At 44.9% G+C, this 23,556-nt stretch overlaps 1 protein-coding gene across 6 annotated transcripts in view; it reads left to right on the forward strand.

The window, feature by feature from the left end:
* Positions 1–23,556, forward strand: part of Cadm1 (cell adhesion molecule 1) — a 322,424-nt gene that overhangs the window by 289,539 nt on the left and 9,329 nt on the right. For 2 of the 6 annotated variants that reach the window (XM_021171380.2, XM_021171382.2), the window contains 2 exons: positions 9,205–9,237; positions 16,487–16,540. The exons of 2 other annotated variants lie outside the window; for them this stretch is intronic. In XM_021171380.2, the coding sequence (XP_021027039.1) occupies positions 9,205–9,237; positions 16,487–16,540 (87 nt within the window). The remainder of the gene's footprint in view (positions 1–9,204; positions 9,238–16,486; positions 16,541–23,556) is intronic. 2 more of the 6 variants (XM_021171384.1, XM_021171381.2) reach the window with 1 other exon arrangement.

The following is a 23,556-nucleotide window of genomic DNA, read 5'->3' on the forward strand; positions in this document are numbered from 1 at the left end:
TAGAGAATCTGCCTCCTAAGTCTTGTCTGTGTTTCTGCTTGAGCTCTCTGTCAGTTCCCTTTGCTTCTTAGTGAACTCAGTTTGGAGCACGGTGGACCAGTGCCTGGCATCCTCTGTATCGTTCATTAGCATATGGGAGATGTTCCTCCTCTGTTCAGATCTCCACAGAAGCCATCCTGCCAATGCTTCACCTAAGAATCCAATTCCTCATCTGTCTCTTCTCTAATTAGTAAAACTGGATTGGGTGTGTACTTATTCTCTCTTGTTTGCCTGGCGTTGCTGATGTGGAATCCGGGGCCTCTAAAATGCTATGCCAGGCAAGTACTGTGTAGCTGAGCTCTATCCTCCATCCTTTAGGCATGTGCTTTTCTTAGCAGGTTTCATGGTTTCCTGTGAAAGACCCTTTGGATGTCAAAATAGATAACCAAACCTCAGATATCATTAGCAGTATAGCCTTTATATCTCCCAAAGTTGAAGGTTCCATCTAGGTATCTGTAAGGGTTTATATCTGACGTCCATAAAGCCCTCTCTCATTCTGTGAAAACACCCCCATTTCTCATGAATGTGTCACATTCTCATGAATGTGTCACACTTTTCGAGTGTGACTGGCTTCATCACTTCAGCAGCTGTCCCTGACTCTTCCCCACCACCACAATCCGTCTCACAAGTCACCTGAGTCGCTCTAAGTCACCGCTCTTAATCCTTTGCTCCCAAGGACCTCCTTCTCCTGTGAGGCCCTCAAACATGTACAACTAACTCACTGTGATCACAGCTCTGACTGCAGCGACACTGTCTGGGAAGAAATTCTTAGAAGAAATGACACCATATTTCTGGCCACATCAGAGAAGTCTTTAATTGGAACATGTCTACTTCTGTCTCTACCACTGGCCTCTCAGTTCAAAATAACTTAGGATGATCTCACAGGTGCACTTTGGTCTGTGGGTGTTAGCGCTTGAATGCTTTCTACTACACCGAATGCATCTGTGGTAAGGAATGCCCAGGTCTTCAGCGGCACACCCAAGAGTCATTAAACTAAAATTGCTACTAAAACACGTGGTAGAATCTGTCCCCTTAATGGATGTGATCTTTCAGGCTTACTGTGTCTTAACAAGCTGCCTTCTATATATATTTATCTTGCCCAGAAAGCAACTTGTAGAATTTAACATTTGTTCCTTTCTGCAGACAGATTAGAGGTTATGGACTTGAATGGTTCTCTGTCCCATTTTAAAGGTCCAGGCTATCCTCTAGATTTAGATTGGTTCCTAAAGAATATTCCAGACGGAATCCTGACAAATGGATAGCTAAATTAATTTCCACTCCTCCCCTCCTGCACTGTTTGGTACGTTTACAGCCACCATTAGCCTTAAAAGCTTCAATAGCCGAATCTAGCGACAATAACATAAACCTGGGGCTCTAAAAAGAAAGAGAAGCACCCGTAGTCGGCTATTTCTTTCCTCCTAGTCAAATGCAATAACGGAAAGCCATTCCCCAGGTCAGAGTTTCATTACTAGAAAAATGTACAAATGCAATAGAAAAATATTTTTTAAGCTCAAAAGGCCCTAGTTGATTTCTGATTTCTCCTAAAGAAGCATTGCAGAGCTACCTTTATCTTCCCTACCCAGGGTAATGGAATTGTTCCCTTTGTTAGGAAGGCATCCTGTCCCCAGTCATCTGGCTCTCAAAGCATACTGCAGCTCCATCGTGGAGATACCTGAAGGAATCCCATACCCCTCCAACTCTTCTTTGTGCTCCCCCCCCCCCAAATCTTAGATTTCCTGTTCTCCTAGGAGAGCAGTGGCCTCTGCCTGCTGTCCTCTCCACTTGAAGCAGAGCTAGTGACATGTCAGACTCACTGGAAGGTAGCCCTATCTAGGGAAATTTTTCTGCAGTGTGAAGAGTATTCAGGCTGAGCATGGTGTTCATACCTTTAACCCCAGTGCTTGGGAGGCAGAGGCAGGTAGATCTCTGTGAGTTGGAGGCCATTCAGGTCTACATAAAGAGGCCTTGTCTCAAAGACGAGAGGGAGGGAGGGAGGGAGGGACGGAGGGAGAGAGAGAGAGAGAGAGAGAGAGAGAGAGAGAGAGAGAGAGAGAGAATTCAGCATCTGTCAGCTATATCAGCAGGGATGTAACTTTACAGCTGATAAGTCATTGACATTATTCTAAGGCCTCTCCACATTAAAAAAAAAAAAAAAACAATTTGAGGATGGAATTGGGTGAGAAGCCATTTAGAGCCTCATTAGCATTTGCCCTAAGATCCAAAGGTATCTCTCTCGTCTTGCCTGCTACTTGTTGTTATGTTCTGCTCAGCTCTTGGCTTTGGGAGGTCCCCCACTCCCACCCCTTAGTGTTTTATTTATTTATTTTTGTCATGTCAGGTTTTCCATGGGGTTTCTTTATTTGTAAGAGTATATGCCACGGTATAGGAGAGCAACCAGATGAAATCATTTGAACTTTCTTCCTAATCAACCTCATGTTTCAGGGATGGTAGCAGCTCCTGTCTCTGTGCCTCAGTGCTTAGAGATAGCGTTAGCCTCTTCCTCTTAATTGGGTCATGCATCCTTCCTGAAATTTTCTTGGAAAAGCGTTCTATGTTTCTCCCTTTAATTAACCTGGGTATTGCATTGTTCCTACCTGGTGGAATCCTGACCTGTGTGCTTGGTGGAGAGAGCCATGAAAAGTACTCAGCATTCAGCTTCCATCATACACACCTCTAACAGTTTAGATACAAAACACAGGCCAGGAGATGCTCAACCTGTAAGTCACACTATACATACAGCTGCCATAAATTTTAAAAATAAAAAATAAAATAAAAACAGCCTTAGAGTAAGAATGAATAGCTATAGGGCTAGGTTGTAAAACACATTTAAAAGTCCTCTCCTCAGAACGAAGTAGGTCATTTCTAAATGAGTTTTTCCTCTTTTTTTTAAAAAAAAGCATGTATTCAATTAAGTATTTTGAATTTCTTAGAAAAGAAAATAGCAAGGTTTCTCTTATTGGTGTCAAAGCACTCAAAAGCCAATACACTTGGGAGGAAGTGACTCCTAGCCTCAGGGCCTTGTATTATTGGGGCTTTCACAGCTTGATGTCATAGACTTTCTTCCATGTTAATGTGAATTAGATCGAGTACAGAAGGCCTATACAGCCTTTTCCTTCAGTGGTATTTGGAGAGCATGCCAGTAGGGGAGCTGGCACCAAGCATGCATGTGTCTTCACTATAAAGGAGGGACACATGTGACACCAAGTCGCTGGTGTGGCTGTCTAGTAACAGCTTTCTCCACACAGAGCTCTCAGTTCCCCAGTGATTCCAGCCCTGAGCTGCTGCTGTCGGCAGGGTGCAAAGGCTATAAAGCTGATCGACGTCTAGGTGTGCATTTAGCAAAGGTTGGCCACCCTTAGTATGCATAGAAAAGGACTTTTTAAACCCCATCCTGTGTGGTTGAGAGATGCCACGCCACTGGAGTGTTTGTGCCAAAGGCAACAGGTGCGACAGGGCAGCATCACAGAAGTGGTCTTTGCTCAATGCCGTCAAAGAATGGATAGAATGTAGATACAAAAGTAGTCATGAAGAACCAATAGTGCTTCCAGCATCTATCTTCAAGGCATGTGTATTTATGTTGCCTAGAGTGAGCCCCCTCTTTTCCCTAGGAAACACGCATCCTTCATCCTAGAGTGTTTCTGAGTTGCCTTTTTCCTGGGATTGCCATCCACACTCCATTTAGACTGTCTCCCCTCAGACACTGAACACTTATAGAGCATCCTGAGATCCCAGTAAGCCCGAGGACAGGAATGTTATTAGGGCACTAGTTAATATCAATGAGCCTCTTTTTAACTAGTCTACCACCTTTGCATGTCCATCTCTTTTCATACTGTCCTGTCTACATTTTCATTTTGCCAGTAATTGTCAACCCACTACCTGTTGCCTCATAGCCAACCATTTTTGACCCATGCTGGTTTAGCAAGGAACAGAAGAAAGTAAGAATACCACAAATATTAAAAGTCATCAGACTCCACCTTTTTTTTTAATGGTGAGGGGTGAAAAGTGAGGTGAGCTATATTTATTCTACTACTTCTATCATAATTTTCCTAAATGTACATTCTTTATTTAAAACTTAATCCTGGAGATAGAGTTCCAACCAGTGTCTGTACTCAGCATCTGTCAGCAAAGCACATAAATGAGAGTAGCAGGAATTCGGATTTCTTGGGATTTCAGAAGTGAAACCTGGAGTTCTCCCAATGGTAGGAACATGGGAATGAAGAGCTCAGTCGTCCAGGATCTCAAGAAATGAGTCTTAGCATTGCAGAGCCCCCCTCCCTCTTCTGCCCTGGCTACCACCCACCCTATGTCACCCCTACTTCAGTCCCCAGTCTGCTCTTCCTCCCCTGGCTTGTGTCCCGACCCCTCGGTCCCATTCCCAACAGCATTCAGAGACAATGCCATAGGGATTGTTTTCCTTGTTAAAGGAAACCACTCTATAGATTGTGATTATTGTACAGAACATCTGGTTTGCAAACGAGAGGATCTCTGGGGCTTGGGCTGCCCGGAGTGAACAATTTTGAAGAAGCTTTTAACAAAACTTGAAATTGCTTAACCAGGAAGCCGGCTCCTCTTCCCCGCTGTTCTGGGGCTCACAATCTCGTCACTGCACGGAAAAGGTGACATTTAAAAGATAATCTAGGGCTGGTGAGGTGACTCCATGGCTAAAGAGCTTGTTCCTCAAGCGTGAAAGCCTGGGTTAGGATTTCCAGCACTCACAGAAGAGCCGGGCATGGTGGGTGCTCTGTGCTCATAGTCTCTGCACTTGGGAGCAGAGACCCAGGGTTCAGGAGCTCACAGCCTTCAGGTTCAGTGAGAGACTCTGTCTCAAAAAAATAAGGTGAAGAAGAAACAGTTGAAGGCCTCCTGATGTCAACTGCTTGTCTTCACGTGCACCCATGCAGGGAGTACACACACACACACACACACACACAATGGCTTTCTTAGGGCATCGAGTTAAGGCCTTTTTAGCTCAGCTCTGTTTTTGGCCACTTTCTCCATCATTAAGGAATGATAGGTTAATTAGGCAGAACATAGGTGGCAAGGAAATTAATTGGAAAACCAGTAGAAAATACAGTTCAAAACTTGAATTTTCCAGCACTTATTTTTCTCTTTCAACAGATTTCAAATAAATGGAGAGGGGGGAGGGGAGAGAAGAAAACACCCATATTTAATATATATTGGCAAGCACGGCACAGCTATGAAGTTAAATTGTCAGGGGAATTCTTTGCCTGCCCTGGTGCTGAGATTTAAAGCCTCTCCATTGCAGAGACTGAAGAGGAATTCAATTAAGAAAGCCCGTTGGTTCTGTATTGACTTTAGTTAAGAAAATAAAGTAGGGAAAGTGTATTAAAATGTGGCTAGGCTGCTCGCCTCACTTCCAGCTAAGCTTATGGCTGGCAAGACAGGGTTGTCTGAATTCCCCACAGCTCTAGGGCAGGCTGTTTTTTCCAGGTTGTACCCATAGCATTTTCTAGTGTCCACCCTGGTCTCACATAGCCATGTGCTGCCCTACAGTGACTCTGTATCATAACACAAGAACCGCACAGGTCAATTAAGAAAAGTATTTAAGGTTGGGAATTTAATTTTGTTCTTGGATTTCCGTTTATGGCCCCCGTTGTGTTTGAGACCACGGACTAATTTATGGATTAGTTTTAAGCCCCCAGTCTGTCACACTCAGTGAACAATTCTAAGTTGGAGAGAATCCATCTGAAAGGATTAGAATGAACCACTGTGGGGCTTACACATGACTGTTTCAACTAAATATTGCCCAGCTGCCATTCAGGCAGGCTGAGGGTTTCCCCCCCACCCCCTTTCTCTTGGCTACTTGGTTAAATGGCTACTGTCTCTAATCTCACACATTGTCAAAGCCTTCTCATTTCGTAAATATCTTATACCTCAGCATGAAAGATCTGCGGATCGTTTATTTGAGGCAGGGTCACATTAACTGCTTGCAGGCCTCTGAGCCTAAGAAGAGAAGTCAGCGTTGAGGGGAAGACTGGCAAGGGAAGTCAGTGCAAGGCCTGTCTCAGACACCTTTGGATTGTAAACTCATAAACAGCTAAGAAATGCCTAGGAAGATGAGGTACCCTCACAGCCTTCGTGAGAAGGGGATTGGCTCGGTTTCGTTTGTTTCATGTATCTTTTAAAATGGTATTGTATATTATTACAAAATAATATATAATACATTTGCCCTCATCATAATTAAAACTAGAGAGAACGGCATAACTTGGCCGTTTTGTATATTATCACCCAGTGCTTCCCAATCAACTTTTTGTGACCTATTTTTCTCATAGGCCTAGCGCAAAGATTTTTTTTTTAAAGACAACAAAATTAGCTTTTAAAAGCCTTTCTGAGGGCAACCAGACACTATTTTTCAAGCCAATTATTGCATTTATAACTTCGTTTGGAAATGTTTGCATTTGCCCACACAATTAAAATGTTATGAAATACTCCGCTGACCACCCCAGTGGCTGATTCTTGAGGGTGAGTTTGTGTTTTTCTCTACTTCCTGATGAAGACACCCTAATAAAATGTGCTTCACAGCCAAGTTGTCTGTGATGTCTGCATGGTGTCATAATGCAATTACAAAGGAGGATTAGATCCTGTCCTAGTGTCCCTGTGGGGAGCACACAGTCACTTGGAAAGTGTTTTCCCTTCTCTCTTCACTTGAAATCACCTCTGCTCAGGTCGCACACCAGACGCCCTCTGAGAAACAGACTCAATAGCTCCCCGACACACTCCTAATCCTGACTTCAGCCCCGTAGCCAACCTGAGTCCCTGCTGCAGCCCCCCTCCTGGTGCTGCTCATGGGTTGACCCTTCCCAGCTGCAATAACCGTGCTGTTTGACTTGAGTATGTGTTTGCTTAACTGTCTTAGAGTGTTTTCCTACAACGTCCCCTTTTCTCTTCTGTTGGGTGCAATTGATGGATTTCGCATCCCTGGAGTTGGGGCGCAAAATGCACTATGGCCGTGGCTGCATTTATTGTCTGGTGCCCATGTTAAGAGCTGACGCCTGGCTTCACCTGGTTTAATTTTGTCATGCAGCTGACGTAATGTCCGAATGCAGGAAGACAGTAAATTGGGATCATTGGTCAATGCTCAGATCTGACTTTGGAAACTTTTAACTCCTTGCTTTCGTTTTACACTAATGATTTACCTGGTTCAAAAGAAAACAATACAAAAAAACCAAAAAAACAAAACCCAAGTGCATTTTAGAAATGCTACCATGAAAATAATGAGCCAAAGCACTGATTGCTTTTTGTTTTCTGTTTGGAAAGGAGCCAGTGCCTACCCAGAAACTGTATTAATGTATTAATGCGTAGAAGTGTTTATACAAATGTGCCTTTGATCCTGCCCCTCAAATTTAAAGTTTCTCACACTAGTGTTGGACTCAGATGTCTCAACTATGGAGAGGTGTCTGTCCCTTTAAGGATCTAGTGTAGGGTTTGTTTCAGCTGCACAGTTTTCTGTGCCGTTCCCACTGCTATGGTAGGCACACAGACTTGACTTGTAAGTAAGTATCGTCCTCTTCTACTTTATGATTTTTCCCTCCTTCCTCCACTCTCAAGAAATTTAGTGCTTGGTTATACCAAGCTGCATTGGCCTCACAGACCTCTGGTTAATCTGGCTCCTTGGGAGGGCTCTGAGTTCTTTATGGTAACTGGGTCCCTCTTGACCCAGAAAGCATGCCAACTGAGGGGGAACACTGGTGTGAATTCATGTGTCATATTTATACATCAGAAGCTCCAGGCTCATTGGACCTCCCTTCCTAAAAAAAGTTCTGTTTGGTGTGCCAGTGCATTTAAACATTGCCTGTGTCAAGCTGCAGAGAGTCCATGGAAACAATTGCCAGCCAGAGAACTGCATCATAAAAAGGGCGGGGATTGCTTTTGACTTTTAACCTTCACTATTCCACTTCACCAGCAGCAGCTTCTGACTAGAGAGGGCCTGGTAGGAGAAACACCCTTGAAAACTGCAGAACTGAAGAAGAAAGTAGGTCCTGGTGCACGACATTAGGATGAAGTTTGTCAGAAGCACCAAGTCTGAAACAAACATCACCTCATATATTGTTACTTATGCACCCCACTTCTGTAGCTAAAAGTAAGGGGAAACCCATGCCTCGAGTGCCTGGGGGTGGGGGGTTGGGGGGGAATGTTCCTGTGAAGAAAAGCCACTGCCACAACCTGATAGGAACAAACTTAAACAACCTCAAAAAATGAAGACAGAGACAGGCCACAGCGGGAGAGAACAGCATTAAAGATGATGGTGGCTCTGTCTCCTGACCCAGCCATGACAGCAGAATCCTGACAACCAAACCTGGGTTGTGGTGCTGAACACAGGGATGATTTAGTACTTGAGACTTTGAAATTCACAAGTAGTGTTTGGCAGTTGTGTGAGCATGTGTGTTATTGTGACAGGCCTTGGAGATTATAACATCTGGTAAAATGGAAGGATCAGAGTGTGAGTGTGTGTGTGTGTGTGTGTGTGTGTGTGTGTGTGTGTGTGTCTTGAACACATTCACTCCCACGGCCTCTCCATGAACTGAACTTGCCAGCTATCTTCTGATGAAATAACACAGTGGACGGAGAACCTGAATCTGGGTATGGCACATTCACCTGCAAGCATCTGAGCTTCAGCTAGAAAAGTATCCTCCTAAGCGTGGGTCTGATTGCTGTGATGTTCACTTGCTGATGGAGAGGCAAGGTGCCCCCTCCCCGGGGGGGGGGGTGGCTAACACAAAGGCAATGTTTGAATGTCTGAATCCATTGTTTAACTAGCCTTCCGACTTTCTGTCGCAGTCCTGAGCTTTGATGCCTTGAGAACCATGTAGCAGTCGCTGAGTTTGCACTGGTGTTTCTCGTCACTTTGCATGTGCCCCTGACTATTGACTCGCAAACGCGTGTGTCCTGGCAAGACCCCCAGAACCAAAGAGTTTACTGTTTTCCTCCCCGGCTCGGCTCGCAGCTTTGGGCTCAAGGCATGTCTTAAAACAGTGCAACTCACTTCAAATGCTTTTGGCTTTTCATTTATTATTGCTTGTCACGCGGTGTTCTTTGAAAGCTTGCTCATATATTATCTGTTCCATTTTTTTTCCATTCTCCCTTTTTTTGCATGCCGTTCCTCCTGTTTCTTCCCTTCCTCCAATCCTCTGTTCCTGTCTGTAGACACCACGGCGACGACAGAACCAGCAGTTCACGGTTGGTACCACATTACTGTTTATCTACTTTCTCAGCGCTGCTGAGAGGCAAGGCAAGCCTGGGGAAAAGAAATGCAGTCTTCAAGGGAACTCATGCTCCAAATAGACTGATCTCATGAATGCACTGTAATTTTTTTAATGCTTGACATTACGCTGAGTCTTGTCATTTCTGTTGTGAGTTCAGTGGCCAGTGGTTGCAGTCTGAGATGAGGCCTCCCCTCTGGTGGCAAACGAGGCAAGATGTCCATCCCATGTTCCTCTGATATATAAAACTCTACTACACCTTGGAATAAAGGAGCCTTCAAAAATGTTTTAATTAAAAATGTAAAGTGTATTTGTCTACAGAGCTAGGGCCTGTATGCCAGAGTACTCCACTCACCAGCTTTTACCTCAGAGGATTTTAGAAGGGAGTTCTTCGTCCCTCAGTGCTTGAGACAGAGGATCCAGGAGGAAAATCTAGTTTGACCCCTGACATGGACAGAGAAAGCCTGCTAGTCTTCTCCATAGACGTCCTGACTTTTCTTACATCCCGCTGGGAACTTACCCACCCCACCTCCCCAGTCCCTCTGTTCACTGCCGCTCCCCAAGAATATTCCCCATGCCCATTTGAATAGCATCAAGTAAGGTTTTAAGGAAGTCTTGGATGTGTGCCACTTGGCAAGCCAAATAGTAAAAAGAGCATTAAGTTTCTTTTTAGCCAAAAGGTGATTAAAAAACAGTGCATACACTTCAGACAGGGACATAAGGACACTCTGCCTCCTTTGCCCTGTCACCAAAATGGGGACAAGTCTGTTAACTTTTGTTTTTGTGTTATACTCAGTCAGAAGATGAGAGTCCTTTTTCATCAGTGTATTATTTTACTCCTCAGCTCTAACCTTGGCAAGACAATACTTAGAGCAGATATTTTAGTTTAAAAGGGGAGCCATCACTGACTCCGAGGGAATCACTTGGTAAAGGGTCTGCTTCAATCGCTTTATATGCTGTGCAGGGTGAAAAGTCTGTTACTACACTGACAGGAGGTGATCACAGCCAGCCTTGTAGTCAACTCAGTTGCTAGAATAACATCTGTCCCACACTGACTACCGTAGACAACTATGTCTCAGAACTTATAAGTTAGGAATTTGAATAAAACCTGTTGGGCAGTGCTTGGTCAAGATCAGCAGGGAACCCCTTATCCCTTTCCTCTGCTCCCTTCCCATCCTCCCCTCATGCCTCTCTTGCAAAGTAACACAAGCTTAGTCTACCCCCACTTCACTATCCTTTCCTGCCATTGGGACAAAGGGAAATGTCCATGCAGTAAGTTAGAGGGGCCAGGTATACTGGGCGGCCATGAGAAATCAGGTAGGTATAGAATGTGCATCTCTAAAGTAGTGTCCATAGAGCTAACTACATCTCAGGCAGCAACTCCATTATACTTAGTTGTTGGTGTGGTGGCCAATACCTTTATCCTAGCACTGGGGAGGCAGAGTCAGATGGATCTCTGTGAGTTCAAGGCCAGTGTAGTCTACAGAGGAACCCTGTCTCAGGATTGGGGCGTGGGGGGGTGGGGGGCGTACTTTAGTTGTTTGTTTTACCTATAGTTGAGTGCCTCCTGACTGTTATCGATTATCCTCTGATCTTTGAGTTGGTTTCAGTGTAGCACAAGAGATTTTGTTTTATTCTTTCTAAAGTACTCTTAAGTTTGGGGCTTTCTATAATTAGCTCCAGGGTCAAGTGCAATCTAAGATTCCCAAATTCTCTGGGCTCTTTAAAGAAATAGTGACCATTTATTCCCTAAAGCCCCAAAGTTCTATGTTTCAGTTCCTTGAGAAAAATGAAGTACACGCCCTTGTGGGCTCATCCTTAAGCACCCGGACAGGGCGAGCAAACTAGAGACCTTGTCCTCTTGTCTAAAGTATTGAGGCGTCAACTAAGAGCCAATTCTGATTTGGGGCTACTCATGTTAATTACGTCTGTCTCTTTAGAAAGAGAACAAAGGAGAGAGGAGTCTCTGGACACATGGATTGGGATGATTCTATAGCACACTGACCGCAGGACATAGGGTTGGCTGGGCCATGAGAAGCAGCCGCTGTCTTTCTATCTGGAAACAGCATCGAGCTGGGTGTAAAGGGTGAGACCAACTGGTGTGAGATGTTTGTGGGAGAAAGTAGCAAGGCCATCCTCCCTGTGCCATGTATCCCTCGTGCCTTCAGTTGGCCTGCTTAGCAGCAGACAAGTGGGTAATCCCAGCTGGTCCCTGTATAATGTATTTATAAATGCATTCCTCAACTTGTCTCTGATCCTCATAGCTTCTCCTCAAAGGGTCTCCCACTGTTTTAACCAGCTGACTTTCAAGCCCACAGCCAAAAGCTCTAACCAAAACTAAAATAATGCCTGGAATTTAACTTGATGAAAAGGGAAGACATTTCTGAGTCAGTTGTAAAGGGTAACAATGTGGTGAGGGCTACAGACCAAGGCAACAGAGCAACAAGGCCATTATACGATAGCGTCGATTTTAGCCTAGTGCTAGAGGCTCAGCTCTTCAGTACAGCAACCACGTGACAGATTCACTTGATGACCTCAAGATGGTCCTAACAGTGACTTGTCCCAGGGGGGCAGGAGGGGGCACAAGTTAAGTGGCTTGGTAACTCAGCAACTTAAATGACAAGACATCCTAAGTCAGCCAGCTGTGACCATCTTAGTGGTCTCAAAGGTGTTATACTGGGTTTTCCAGATGGCTGTTTTCTTTGATTTAAAAAAAAAAAAAAAAAGACATTTTCAAGATTTCCCTTTGAAGACTCATTAAACTATTTTATTCAAGCTTGTGTTGCTAGAGTATGTATGAAGTTTCTTCTAGTTGTTTATGTATGTTGACTGTTTGTTCTTACCAATAACTGATTGCAATAAGCATGGACTGGAAGGTTGGAAGTGCATGGGCATGAACCGAAACCAAATGGATTTTCTCCAAAAGAAAACCAAGCAACAAGTCACCACCATATGTTTTTAAGGCTCTCACTGAGAATAAAGATAAATGTAAGAACAAGATGTTCACGCCAGGCTGACCCGGGGGTCTCTTTGAATAAGGGATCTTGAGCATTGTGGTTTTGTGGCTCATCCTTAAGGGCCTGCACAGGGGGAAGAAAACACCCCTGTGTTGTTGTGTGCATGTTGAACGATGCAAAAAGAAAAAAAAAAAAAACCACTGCCAAATCCTGATAGCTCATGGCCAGAAGCTGCAGGCAGACATGCATGGGTGGTTAACGCACGGGCGGGGTCGTCGTCATTCTGGTTATTCGGTGTATGGGTGTGTGTGATGGTTTCTGTCTTTCTGTTTCACTGTGGACGCTTCTCTGTAAATGTCTTGTGCCTTGTTCTTTTCTGTTCTGTGTGTCCCCTCTCCCTTTCCCTCCCCTCCCCCCTGCCCCCACAAGGGGTGGGGTAACAGCATGCCCACGGTCTGGAATAGCGCTTGTGCCTCTGTTACACTGCAGACAGCTGGCTTCTGGGTTATGGGTCTCTCCTCTCTCTGTCTGTCTATCTACCTACCTACCTATCCACCTACCTACCTATCTACCTCTTCCCATTCCCCTTCTCACTCTCTTAATTCTGCCTGCCTTTTCTACCTGTTGAGACAGTGGAGGCTGAAAATCCCATGGATTTCCTTATCTCAGATTATTTTTTAAATAGATTTTAACTCATTCCAAAATGAAGAACCCAATCTGAAGCATTTTTCATTTTCTATTTTGGTTTCAAAGTGTTTGGCCAGTGCTAGGTAACAAGCTCACCCACCCCCCCAGACCACTGCCCATCCTTAGGTAACTGCCCCATGTGTCTCCCTTTCCCTGATTTATGACTAGCACAGACCATGATAGAATGCTAGAAGCACTGTGTTCTGTCCTTACCTTACTTGATATTCAGTTGTGGGGAAGTTCTTAAGCCCATTTGAAAGAAGACTAGCCAGCAGTGCACATGGTTACAACCGCTATGTCCACCGTCTGTGTATGTGCCTCTGTGTACATCTCTCTGTATGAGTACGTAACAGTGGCATTCAAAGGCTGTCATTCAGTCAAGGGACTCTGCAGACCTTGTATGCTCTACCCAAGAACAAAGCTAAAGAGGTTTACGAATGGCTGCAGGACCTGAAGATTGCGTTGCAGCCTTGATATGCAGTTTGGAAACCGTTTAACGGCGTGAACCAAATTTCTGCTAATGGGAAGAAGGGAAAAACTCTCCACAAAAGCTGACAAAGCAGGAAGAACAGGATGACTGAGCTTTTAGATTAAAACTACCGGGGGCGTCTGAACTCTTATGGCTGGTGGTGGAAGTATCAGTTTCCACGACATGGCCAAGTGATCAGATGTGTGCTGCGTAGGTAAGAGAGAGACCGTCGCCTACTTTGTTTTTCTAATGGGAGTGGCACTAGGCCACTGGGCCAAGGTTTTGCTTGCTAGGGATTTTATTTCATTGTTATTTTTTTGTAATTTTCTGTGAAATATTTACATGATGACCTGATGAATCGAACCTAGGAACCTTTTTAGGTATACTTGATTTTTGCACTTATGGAAATGGCTAGGATTTCTGACTGATTCTGATTTGGGGTCTTTCTCTTCTGGTTTAAAATTGCCATGTCAAGAAGAAATCACAGCTTCAGAAGCACACAGTGCTGCACCACAGCACCTGTAACCCAGAAAAGACCAAACATGAGTCTCTGCAGAAGAGACCGCCACTGTGCATAAATTAAATTATCATATCTGCACCTTAGGACTTCCTTAATTGCTCAAAAAATATCCCATATGCAACAATAGTAAACTTTCATTTGTTTAACGGAGTTTAAAGAAATGCACTGCATGCATTTTAATTAGAAGTGACTAGAAAGAGCGTGAATAGATGATAGAAAATTTTGAATAGAAGAACCAAGAAGTAATTTCCCACTTACTATTCAGTCACAGTGTTTTCCTTTTGAGACATATTCTCTGCTTCATAAAATGCATCTTTGTCATTTTCTTTGAGAGAATGAGAGGAGTCTAATTTTTAATATGAAAGAAAAATACCTAAGCCAAAGCAATTCTAGGGTAAGTTTGGTTTTCCTCACTGTCCCTCGAGTGCTAGGGCAAACTCCCCTAATTACATTTATTCAAAAAGTATCCAGCTATGACAGTGTGCTGTAGATTTCATTTAAAACACACACGCACACGCACACACACACACAATCAAACTGCAAAAACAAATGTAATGCCACTGGCCTAAATGGCTTCTCAGTCTTGAACATAATCTAAGCAGGAGATTCCAGATGATTTGGTCTATTTTAAAGTTTATGCCATTAAAAATGACAGTTTTAGCTCTAATGAGGTGTACATCAACTGTCTGTCGCTTCTTAATGGAAAACTTTGCTTATCAATGATACTTCATAAACATATTTGTCTTTATTTTTTAAAATTAGCTTTCTAGTGCCCTCCCCAAGGAAACAAGTCTTCAGCAGTAAAGCTGCCTACTTGAAGCGTCCTTGTTTAATGTGGTTCAATGGGCACCAAGCACGTATGTAGAACACTTTGATATTCATCGGGCCACGTAGAAGTGAGGGATTAGCCTTCTGAGAACTGCAAATTTATAATTAACTACAGAGAACTACTTTATGTTGCCCATTTATAACAGTTATTCAAATAATTGTATTCATCAGTCTTTATTCAATGGATAAAGCCAATTAGAAATAGAAACACTTTCAGCCAATCAGATTTCAAGACAAAAAGGCTAGCATTTCTCCTCAGCTGCCTGTATAATTTATCACGTTGCCACGCACCCTTTAGTCACCTGGTTCCATAGCTTGGGAACACCTGTGAACTCTGGAGGCTTTACTTTTGGTTTGGCTTCTGCTCGGGAGCATTTGGCATCCAGGGTTCATGTGGGAAACTGTCCTCCCCTAGGAGTGGCGGTGGAGCCACCTCCTCACGAGCTCAGCCAGCTCTCCACGTTCATGTGTCAATGACCTCAGAATTCTCAAGTTTTAATGGCCACTCATATAAACTTGTTTAGCTCATTTGATATATGTATATATGCATGTATATATGGCAACCCGTCAGCCATAATGTATTTTCAGAGCATTGTTTTGGTTGCCTTAACGCTCTGGTAAGTAATTCACCAAGAATGACTCTCAAAACATTCTTTCAGCAAATACTTACTGAGAATATACTTTGGGCCAAGCTCCAGGGAGGGGGAGGATACAAAAATAAGCGAAATCCGTGTCTCTCCAAAGACCTTGCAGCTGAATTAGATCCACACCATCTTCAAAATGACAGCTAAAGACTATAGGACAGATAGTGTGGGAATTTGAGTTCCTGGGGCAGTAAGTCGGATTGAAGGAGAACAGCAACCCATAAGCAAAGGGCCCCGTGACCACCTTAACATTTCATGTGCTTTAATAAGCTTCCTTAAAAGATCAGCGCAGGAAGAAGGATGAGGACATGGAAGCCATCGCTAGCTGAACCTCCCTCCGCTTAGCTGGGCTCCTCTTCGCCTCTCTCAATTCAAATCAGAGCTGGTGGAGAACCATCCAAGCAGACCAGCACTGGGGTTGACTGGAGTACAGGCACCTCAAGCCCCACCTGATTATCTCCTGACCTAACTGCTTTTTCAGCTTTGAGGGTTTTATTTTTCCAGAATGCCATTGATCTATAAAATTCTTTTTCTTACAAAAAAAAAAAAAGGGTTGTAAATCACCTTTTTCTGATGAAGGCATAACCTGTGATCTGCATTTAGCAGGTGATGGACCATTTTGAAATCATGGGATCTAAGATTGTGCTAAATTGATAGTGTACTGTGTTTGTCGGTCTTGGCAAAGGATTTCAATTTTCAAGGGAATGCAAGATAAACCTTACATACATCAGTATGTAGCATCTAAATACATTCATATTCAAGAGAGCTGTATCAGAGCGCCCACAGCTAACACTCCGGCTTTGCTTTTTCCTTTCTGCATGCTGTTTTGAGTGAGTGATTTTTAAACATTCACCCCTCATGTTTCATGTGCTTTCAACAGTGGAGGCCGAGGATTCCTTCTGCCTCGATTGTCTATCAATAACAAAATTACATAATTAAAGAAATGAACGTATGGATTAATATATATTCTAGCTCTCCAAAAAAAAGTGAGAGATAGCAAGAGATTTGGCTCATGTTTTATTTTAAAAGACAACAAAAACAAAATCCCTCCTCAGTTCTTAAGTGTTTTGTTTATGTCCCTCGAGGAATGAAAAGAAAAACGATTTGTTTTTACTTGTAAGGCCTTACTCAGTTGCCCAATTCCGCAGAAGAACTGGACAGTGAGGATCTCTCAGGTAAGGGCTAGTCACTAGGTAAGGCACTGCAGTGTCCAACCTGTGGGTGACTCAGTCCACTGTGACCCAATGACCACTTGGTTTGCTAAGCAATCAATCAATGTGGATCCTGAGACTAAGAAGAGAATGACTTCGTGGAGCTAACTCTCCTTCTCTGTTCACTCACCCACCTTTCTTTCCTCTGGTAACAGTGTGTCTCGTTTCGGACCAAGGCCTGTGCCATAAATACAGTAGAGAGCAGAGCGCCAAGGCCACCTCTGCTCTATGACTTGAAATAATGTGTTCCGTCCTACATATCTAATGGCTCAGGACAAATTTGGTTGTATCATAAAGCAGTTGATGTTGGATTATGTGACACGATCTAAAGTCATACTGACTGTCGACTTGTGTGGAATAGACGAGAAGGCCATGCTATAGCACTTGGAAGTAGCTGGTGGAAGCAGGTTCAGGTGGGCGGTTGTTTTGTCAGACACCGGGCTGTAAACTCTTTATCCACCTCAGACCTTTTCCACAGCATAGTGAGCTCTTGCGAAAGGAGGTTTCCTGCCTGATTGCAGGATTTAGGTGTTACTGACCCAGAATAAGAGCAGATCCTAAAAAGGCCGGAGGAGGCAGGAGATTTAAAGTGGTCAGGGCTAAACAATTATATGAGCTCCCATTGATGTCATGAGACTTCAGTGCCAACTGCCTACAGCTTCTGATTGGTCACTTAGTGAATCAGTAAGCAAGCCCCTTGACATTGCATTGGAGAAACCAAAGCACACATATGGTTGCTTCCTGGAGCGCAGAGGAAGGCAGGATTCCATATAAGTCTTTCCCAAATAATGTTCACTATAGTTGGTTTGAATGGCTGGTACTTTAGGTGCCATCTTGAACACGGCTAGTACTCCCCTCCCCCTGCCCCAATGTCTCAGAGCACATGGGATTTATTTCCAGTCTGTGCTTCTCTCAGACCTCAGGGGTGCTCTCACTTTTCTTCTCTGTCCCATGTGTGAGGGTGGGCTGAGCTGTTGGAGACTCCCAGAGTAGAAGCTTCCAGGAGGAGGCTATAGGCTGGGTCTGTTCCCTGCTGTGCACCTGTCCTGCAATAAGCAGCCAGCTAATACTTTCTGAACAAATGGACAAATTCTAAGTACTCGTGAATTTCAGTAAATCAGTTGTTTAGAAAGGAAACTACCTATTAGCCATGTCATTCCCTTGTCTCTTACTTGTGATAGATATATTTAAAGAAGTTGTAAAATTAAAAAAAAAACAAAAAATAAACAAACAAACAAAAAACCACACTAACTTTCCTTTCCTTTAAAACAAGAGTAGGTATGTCCTACCTGGCAGTAATGCAACGCCAGAAGTATAAACAAATGCTTCCCTCCCCGGGTGACAGTGGGCATTGTTCTGGCACCCACACCCCATTAAACAGAGCAGCCCTCAGGTGCACCCTGCACAACTGGATCTTTCAAGAATCCTGATGAAGTTCTCCTGGGTTGACCCTGATCTCTTTTGGCACATATTCCAGGCAAGGATCCCTCAGACAGGCAAACAGAACTTCATCCTCTTTAGGAAAACACGAATCAGCCAGGTCCCTCTTCTCCCAGCACCATCAATTAGGGGCATTGCAGGCCTCAGCCTGCCCCTGGTTAGATGGGCCCCCCACTGCTGCTCTATCAATCACCCGAGTCAGGAGCAATAAACCAACAACCATTTGTGTTCATAATAATTTGGTTAAATTAATAATTACACCGCCCCCATCCCCTCCCGTACCGAGTTCCCCCCCCCCCCTCGCCGGGAGTCATGGTGAACAGTGATAAACTGGCAGGCTGGGGCAGGGCTGCCTTTGCATCTGGTTTGATGAACTAATCAAAAACTGATTAGCACCTTTGTTCAAAGGGGATGCTGATTAATCAATTACTATTGATTGTGAGCTTGGCTTCTCCAGGCAGCGAAGAGACATCTAAAGGGAGAAAAAACAACCAATAAAAATTGAGCAGCTGTCATAGTGTTTAAATTTATTAAAACAAAATACATTATTTTTTATGAAGCTGTCTTGAAATGGGTCACTGAAGGGGAGCATATTGATTGAGAAAGGATGAACTTCTCAAATTTCTGTAGCCTGCAGACTGAATTCAATTATAATGCAAGACAAACAGGTTAACACCCGCCTTAAACAGCCCATCGATAAATTAGAGTAGGTGTTGCCCATTTAATGCTAAACTGTGATAATGAATAATGTTACCCACTCCCTGCTGTACTGGATAGAGAGTCCATCCTTTCCACATTAGGGATTAATGTTTCACACTTTCGGAGCTTCCCCTGCCCTGCCCCCACCCCCATTCCCCGGTGCCTGCCTCAGTTAATGACAGTTTCATAGGCAGCATATGGTATGCCGCCCTCAACCAGCAAAGCGGAATGCCCGGCTGATCCTCCTTTGTAATCTGCATTTAAAGAAAAAAAAAAAAAAAGATTTGGGGCCTAGTTCACTGATTTAATTATTGGCCAACTTGGGGGGGGGCGCTTATCCGATTCTTTCTTGAACCCTTTTATTTACTTTTTGGGTCTTAACTTTATTGATCTATAGATCCACACTACTTTTGAATTGTTTTATCAATTACATCTGCTGTTTCTCGGTGACAGCTGGTGGTTATTACCACCCATGTGGAATAGAATAGCTTTAAGCATATTTATCCTTCTACTTTATTTTAAAACTTTAACAAAAATGTCTCCAACTGCCTCCCTCCCCGCAGCATGGAGGAGCCTCTGGGAACTGTTCAGTGGAGTGCGGTGGTAAATAGTGTGCCAGAGAATGGCCCTCAGCAGCGGCAGGGCAGCCCATCAGTCTTCAGCTGTGGAAGCAGGGCACCGACAAGGCATTCCAGTACTGCTTTCTTGTTACTCTCAAAATGAGAGAGTGATCTGGAAAATTCCTCCATGCCCTTCACAAGCCACAGAAACACACCGGGGAGGGGCAGGCTTCCGCCTGACTTCCATGACCCCTGACCCCTGCGTAGGTGCTGGGAGCAACCCAGTGACCCAGCTCCTGGGTCCCCAGGTGAATTACAGGAGCTTGGGCTTCACCTCCCAGCCCTCACCTCCAGGGAGTCTCAGGCAGGGTGCAGTAGATGGTGGACTCATGCGTGCGTGCGTGCATCCCCGCACAGGTGAACGCATTTGTGCATACAAGCACACACACACAGCCACTCAGTAGCCGCTGCATTTTGGAGGAACTCTTCAGTTAGCACCACAGGATGTGTGATCCTGCTTTGGAAAACAGGCTGTTGGATGTCAGGAGAAGAAGGAAAGAAAGACTCTACCATTAAGCAATGCCCCTAGCCCTCCTATATATCACCTAATTTTTTATTCCAAAAAGCATTTGAGCACCATGTGCTTGGTTCTGGGCTAGCCCCTACTACACAGTGGTAAACAAGACCCAGTAGGAATTGGACCAGCCTTGGATCTCACAGGCTCGTCCTGCCACCCCATGATAACTTTCCATTGGGGAACACAGACTGCTTACCCAAGTTGACTGTGACTATGGAGAAGTAACACCAAGTAGTGAGAGATGAAGAGCTGAGACAGAAGAAGGTGGGGGCCAGAGAGCAGGGGCAGGAAGGCCTGGTGGATGAGACGAGCCACAGCTGCAGGGGATCCCGGAGAAATCCATGCAGGTTAGTTAGGGAGGGTTGATCATAAGTGAGGAAAGCAGGCAGCCATAGGGGCCCACACAGTTTACAAGGACAGAGTTTAAACGTGGGTCCTCCGATTCAGGGTTCCCGGCCTCTGAGATCACCACAGCTCCCTTTACTCAGCAGTCTCTCACTCCTCCTGGCCCTTCTTCATCCATGTTAGGGTGGGCATCAGGGATCATGCAACGGAAAGCTGGGCTCTGAGCAGCCTATCAGATACACAGCCATGGGTACTAACTGACCTGGAAACACTATTTTAATCACTAAATGAAGCCCCTTCCCCTTCAGAAAAGCTCCATCCTGCCCTGCTCTGGTGTTTCCAGTGCAGCTGCCCCGTAGACTTCCCTAAATGATGAGATTCATTTCCCCCTGAGGTGGCCCTAAATGACGTTATAAACCAATGCTTGGGAAGCTTCAGTCTTGAAAATGTAAGTTGTGTTCCCTGGTGCATACCTGTAACATCAGTGTTTGGGGGCTGAAACAGAAGGGTCTTAAGGTTAGTGTAAATCAGATCTGTGAGAGATCTCGGGAAACCCGTGGTCAGTGACTTTCCCACAACAGAAGTTTGGGTTTCCTCCTAATACTGACCTTTCCCGTAATCCAACACACAACTGTTTTAACCATGGAGAGCAAGGTGGTCATGGCCAAGTAGACCAAACGCTTCCTTCAGACAGCAAAGTCGCTGGCCACAGTGCCAAGTGTGAGTTCCAGTTCCACAGGTTGGACACTGCTTTGGGGTGACTTCACCACATTCATGATTCCATCTCCTCACACCCCTAAATGCCTGAGGCCCCCCGAAGCATCTATAGAGACAGATTCTAGTGGGAATGCTGGTTACACTCTGTCCTCTTTACCAGGTTCCTATAAGGAAAACCCCAGTGTCGTCCTCAGTGCCTCCCCTTTGCTTAAAACAGAGAAGGCAATCCCACTGTCAGTGTCCTGTTACAAGATGAGGAGTGGTCCAGGGTCCCTCTGAAGATGCTAAACACCTTGGGATTGGCACGGCTCCATGAAGCCATTTCTGCTAATGGTTAAATTAACTAAACCAAATGGCTAGAGAAGGGAGAGACACCAACATTTTCAAAGACTGGTCCTGACTTTTAGCTGTGGAGGGTTAACATTGCAGTCCTCACATGGTATACCTGAACCATAACGTGCATCCGATGGCCTGGTGCTTCCTTAATCCCCATGGAAACCAGCAAAGCCTCAGCTACAGCACATGCCAATTCTGTATAAGTGAAATGACAGCTTGGTCACCCTTGTTCCTAAAGAGTTGACAAACATTGGCCTAGGATCCGTGATAAGAACCAAAAAGCTCCTCCTCAGGTTTTTATAGCGCAGACTGATGCTCAGCAGACATCAAGTCCCAACAGCCTGCTCTAGCCCCTGACAGCAGCCCTGGCAGACTCTCATTGGGGCCAGTGTCTTAGAGTAGGCGATTGGCTTGCCTGAAGTCATACAGAATAGAATGAAGTTCAGCTTCTGACCCAGGTCTGATGGCAAATGGGCTCCTATCCCATCCCTTGTGCCTAGGCACTGGCAGGCAGGGAGAGCCTGAGTCCTGGTCACTGAGTCCTGGTCACAGTCAGTGTCTGTGCACAGTTGTCATTTAAGTGAGCCTCTGCTGAGATCCAGGGTACACACTGAGGACAACCTCGGGTTTTCTTTGTAGTGGCCTCGCACAGCCCCTCTAAATGTCAGAATAGCCGCATGCCATTGCTAGAATGGAACGCAGCTGATGGCTGATGCTGGCCGCCTGGCATGCTGTATGGGAATCTTCATGATTTTCTTGCCTCCGTTGATGCCTTGCCTTCCCTTCTCTGAGAAGATGGAAAGGGAAGGTTATGCTGCATAAAGGCTAGTGTGCTCCAATATATATTAACATCTTAATGGGAAAGCTCTGCATGTACTGTATACATTTACTACTCTCTGACAAGAGGGAATTAAATGTCAGAAGGATTTGTAGCATCTATAATTGAATTGGTGCTGAGAAAAGCAAATCTTAAGAGAAGAATAACATATTAGGATTAGCAAACAACGTGGCGTTTTGTCAGCGCTTGCCATTCAGTGTGTTCCCCTCCAGTAATAAAGCTGTGCTTTTAAAGTGCAAGCTTAGCTCGGTTGCCTTAGGTGAGAGCTACCATAGGTGATGAGAATAGGTAGCTTTACCTTTCAGATAAGCGCTGTGTGTGTGTGTGTGTGTGTGTGTGTGTGTGTGTGTGTGTGTGTGATTTGAGGTTTTGCTTTGTTTTACATTTTTGCTTTAGCTTTGGGATGTGGACCACCAGCCTCCCCTCCCTCATCCTTAGCAAGAAGTAGCAAGTGACATCACAGTCATTAAGCCTTTTCTGAGATAGACTAATCCATCCAGCTCTAGGAAGCCAGAGGCAGCATTTCCATCATAAACACCAATTCTAAGAGTTTTTAATTAAACCGACTTGTCCAGAGAGACCTCCGCTGCACCAAGCGACAGAACTGTTGCAAAATGTCAGCCTCAGCTCAGGCTCCAGTCACCCCTGGGCAGGAGAGGCCCCCGGGGGGTTGAGGGAGGCTTAGAAGTGCCCCACTTTAAATGAGACTGAAAAGAACAGATCAGTGGGTGCTAGAGCAGTATCTAGCCTGCCCCAAGGAAGCCTGAGATGTGAAGGTACAGCAGTGCAGCTTTGGCCGTGATGCCTGACACTGCATGCTTACACTCCACCTTCTCCAAAGCAGGGGCTCAGTAAGTATCCTTTAGATTATGAGGTTGCCATGAGGGCTCTGCTCCGTGAGTCCCTCTGCCAGTCCTTCCTTGCCAGGAGCTTGTCAAGAACATCCTAGCCATTCCCTGGTAACCCATCCATCCCTGCTTTGGCAGCACAGCCAGCAAGGCTTATGCCAGATCCACGATCATGGCATTCTCCTGGCAGTTCGTGTGCCACATCTCCTGCCAGGTGGTAAGGTAGCCATAGAAACCTGCCCCTTTCGCAGACGCCTGATCCTCCACACAGGCAGCAGGGGCTGGGGAGTGCTGTGTTGAAGGAGTGCTCCACTTTGGTAAGTGTTTAAGGAGTGAAGGCAAGGAGAAAAAGTGAGAGATGAAGGGGTAGGGAGGACCTGGAAGTCCAGTCTGGCCTTCGGAGTTATCCCCATTCACATTGCCTTTGGGTCCGGTCAACCGCAGAGCTGCAGAAAGCTGAGCAGGTTGGGACATCCCTGGGATTTTGATGAAAGGATTTATGTTTATTTTTCGTTGTTTTGTTGTTATTCTGAGATGTCTAAAATACTAAAGTCAAGGCCAGGGTGGTTGAAGCGATGGCGGAGCTTTTTGTTTTGTTTTGTTTTGTTTTGTTTTGTTTT

This window comes from Mus caroli, chromosome 9 (genome assembly GCF_900094665.2).
Source record: "Mus caroli chromosome 9, CAROLI_EIJ_v1.1, whole genome shotgun sequence".
NCBI classification, from domain to species: domain Eukaryota; kingdom Metazoa; phylum Chordata; class Mammalia; order Rodentia; family Muridae; genus Mus; species Mus caroli.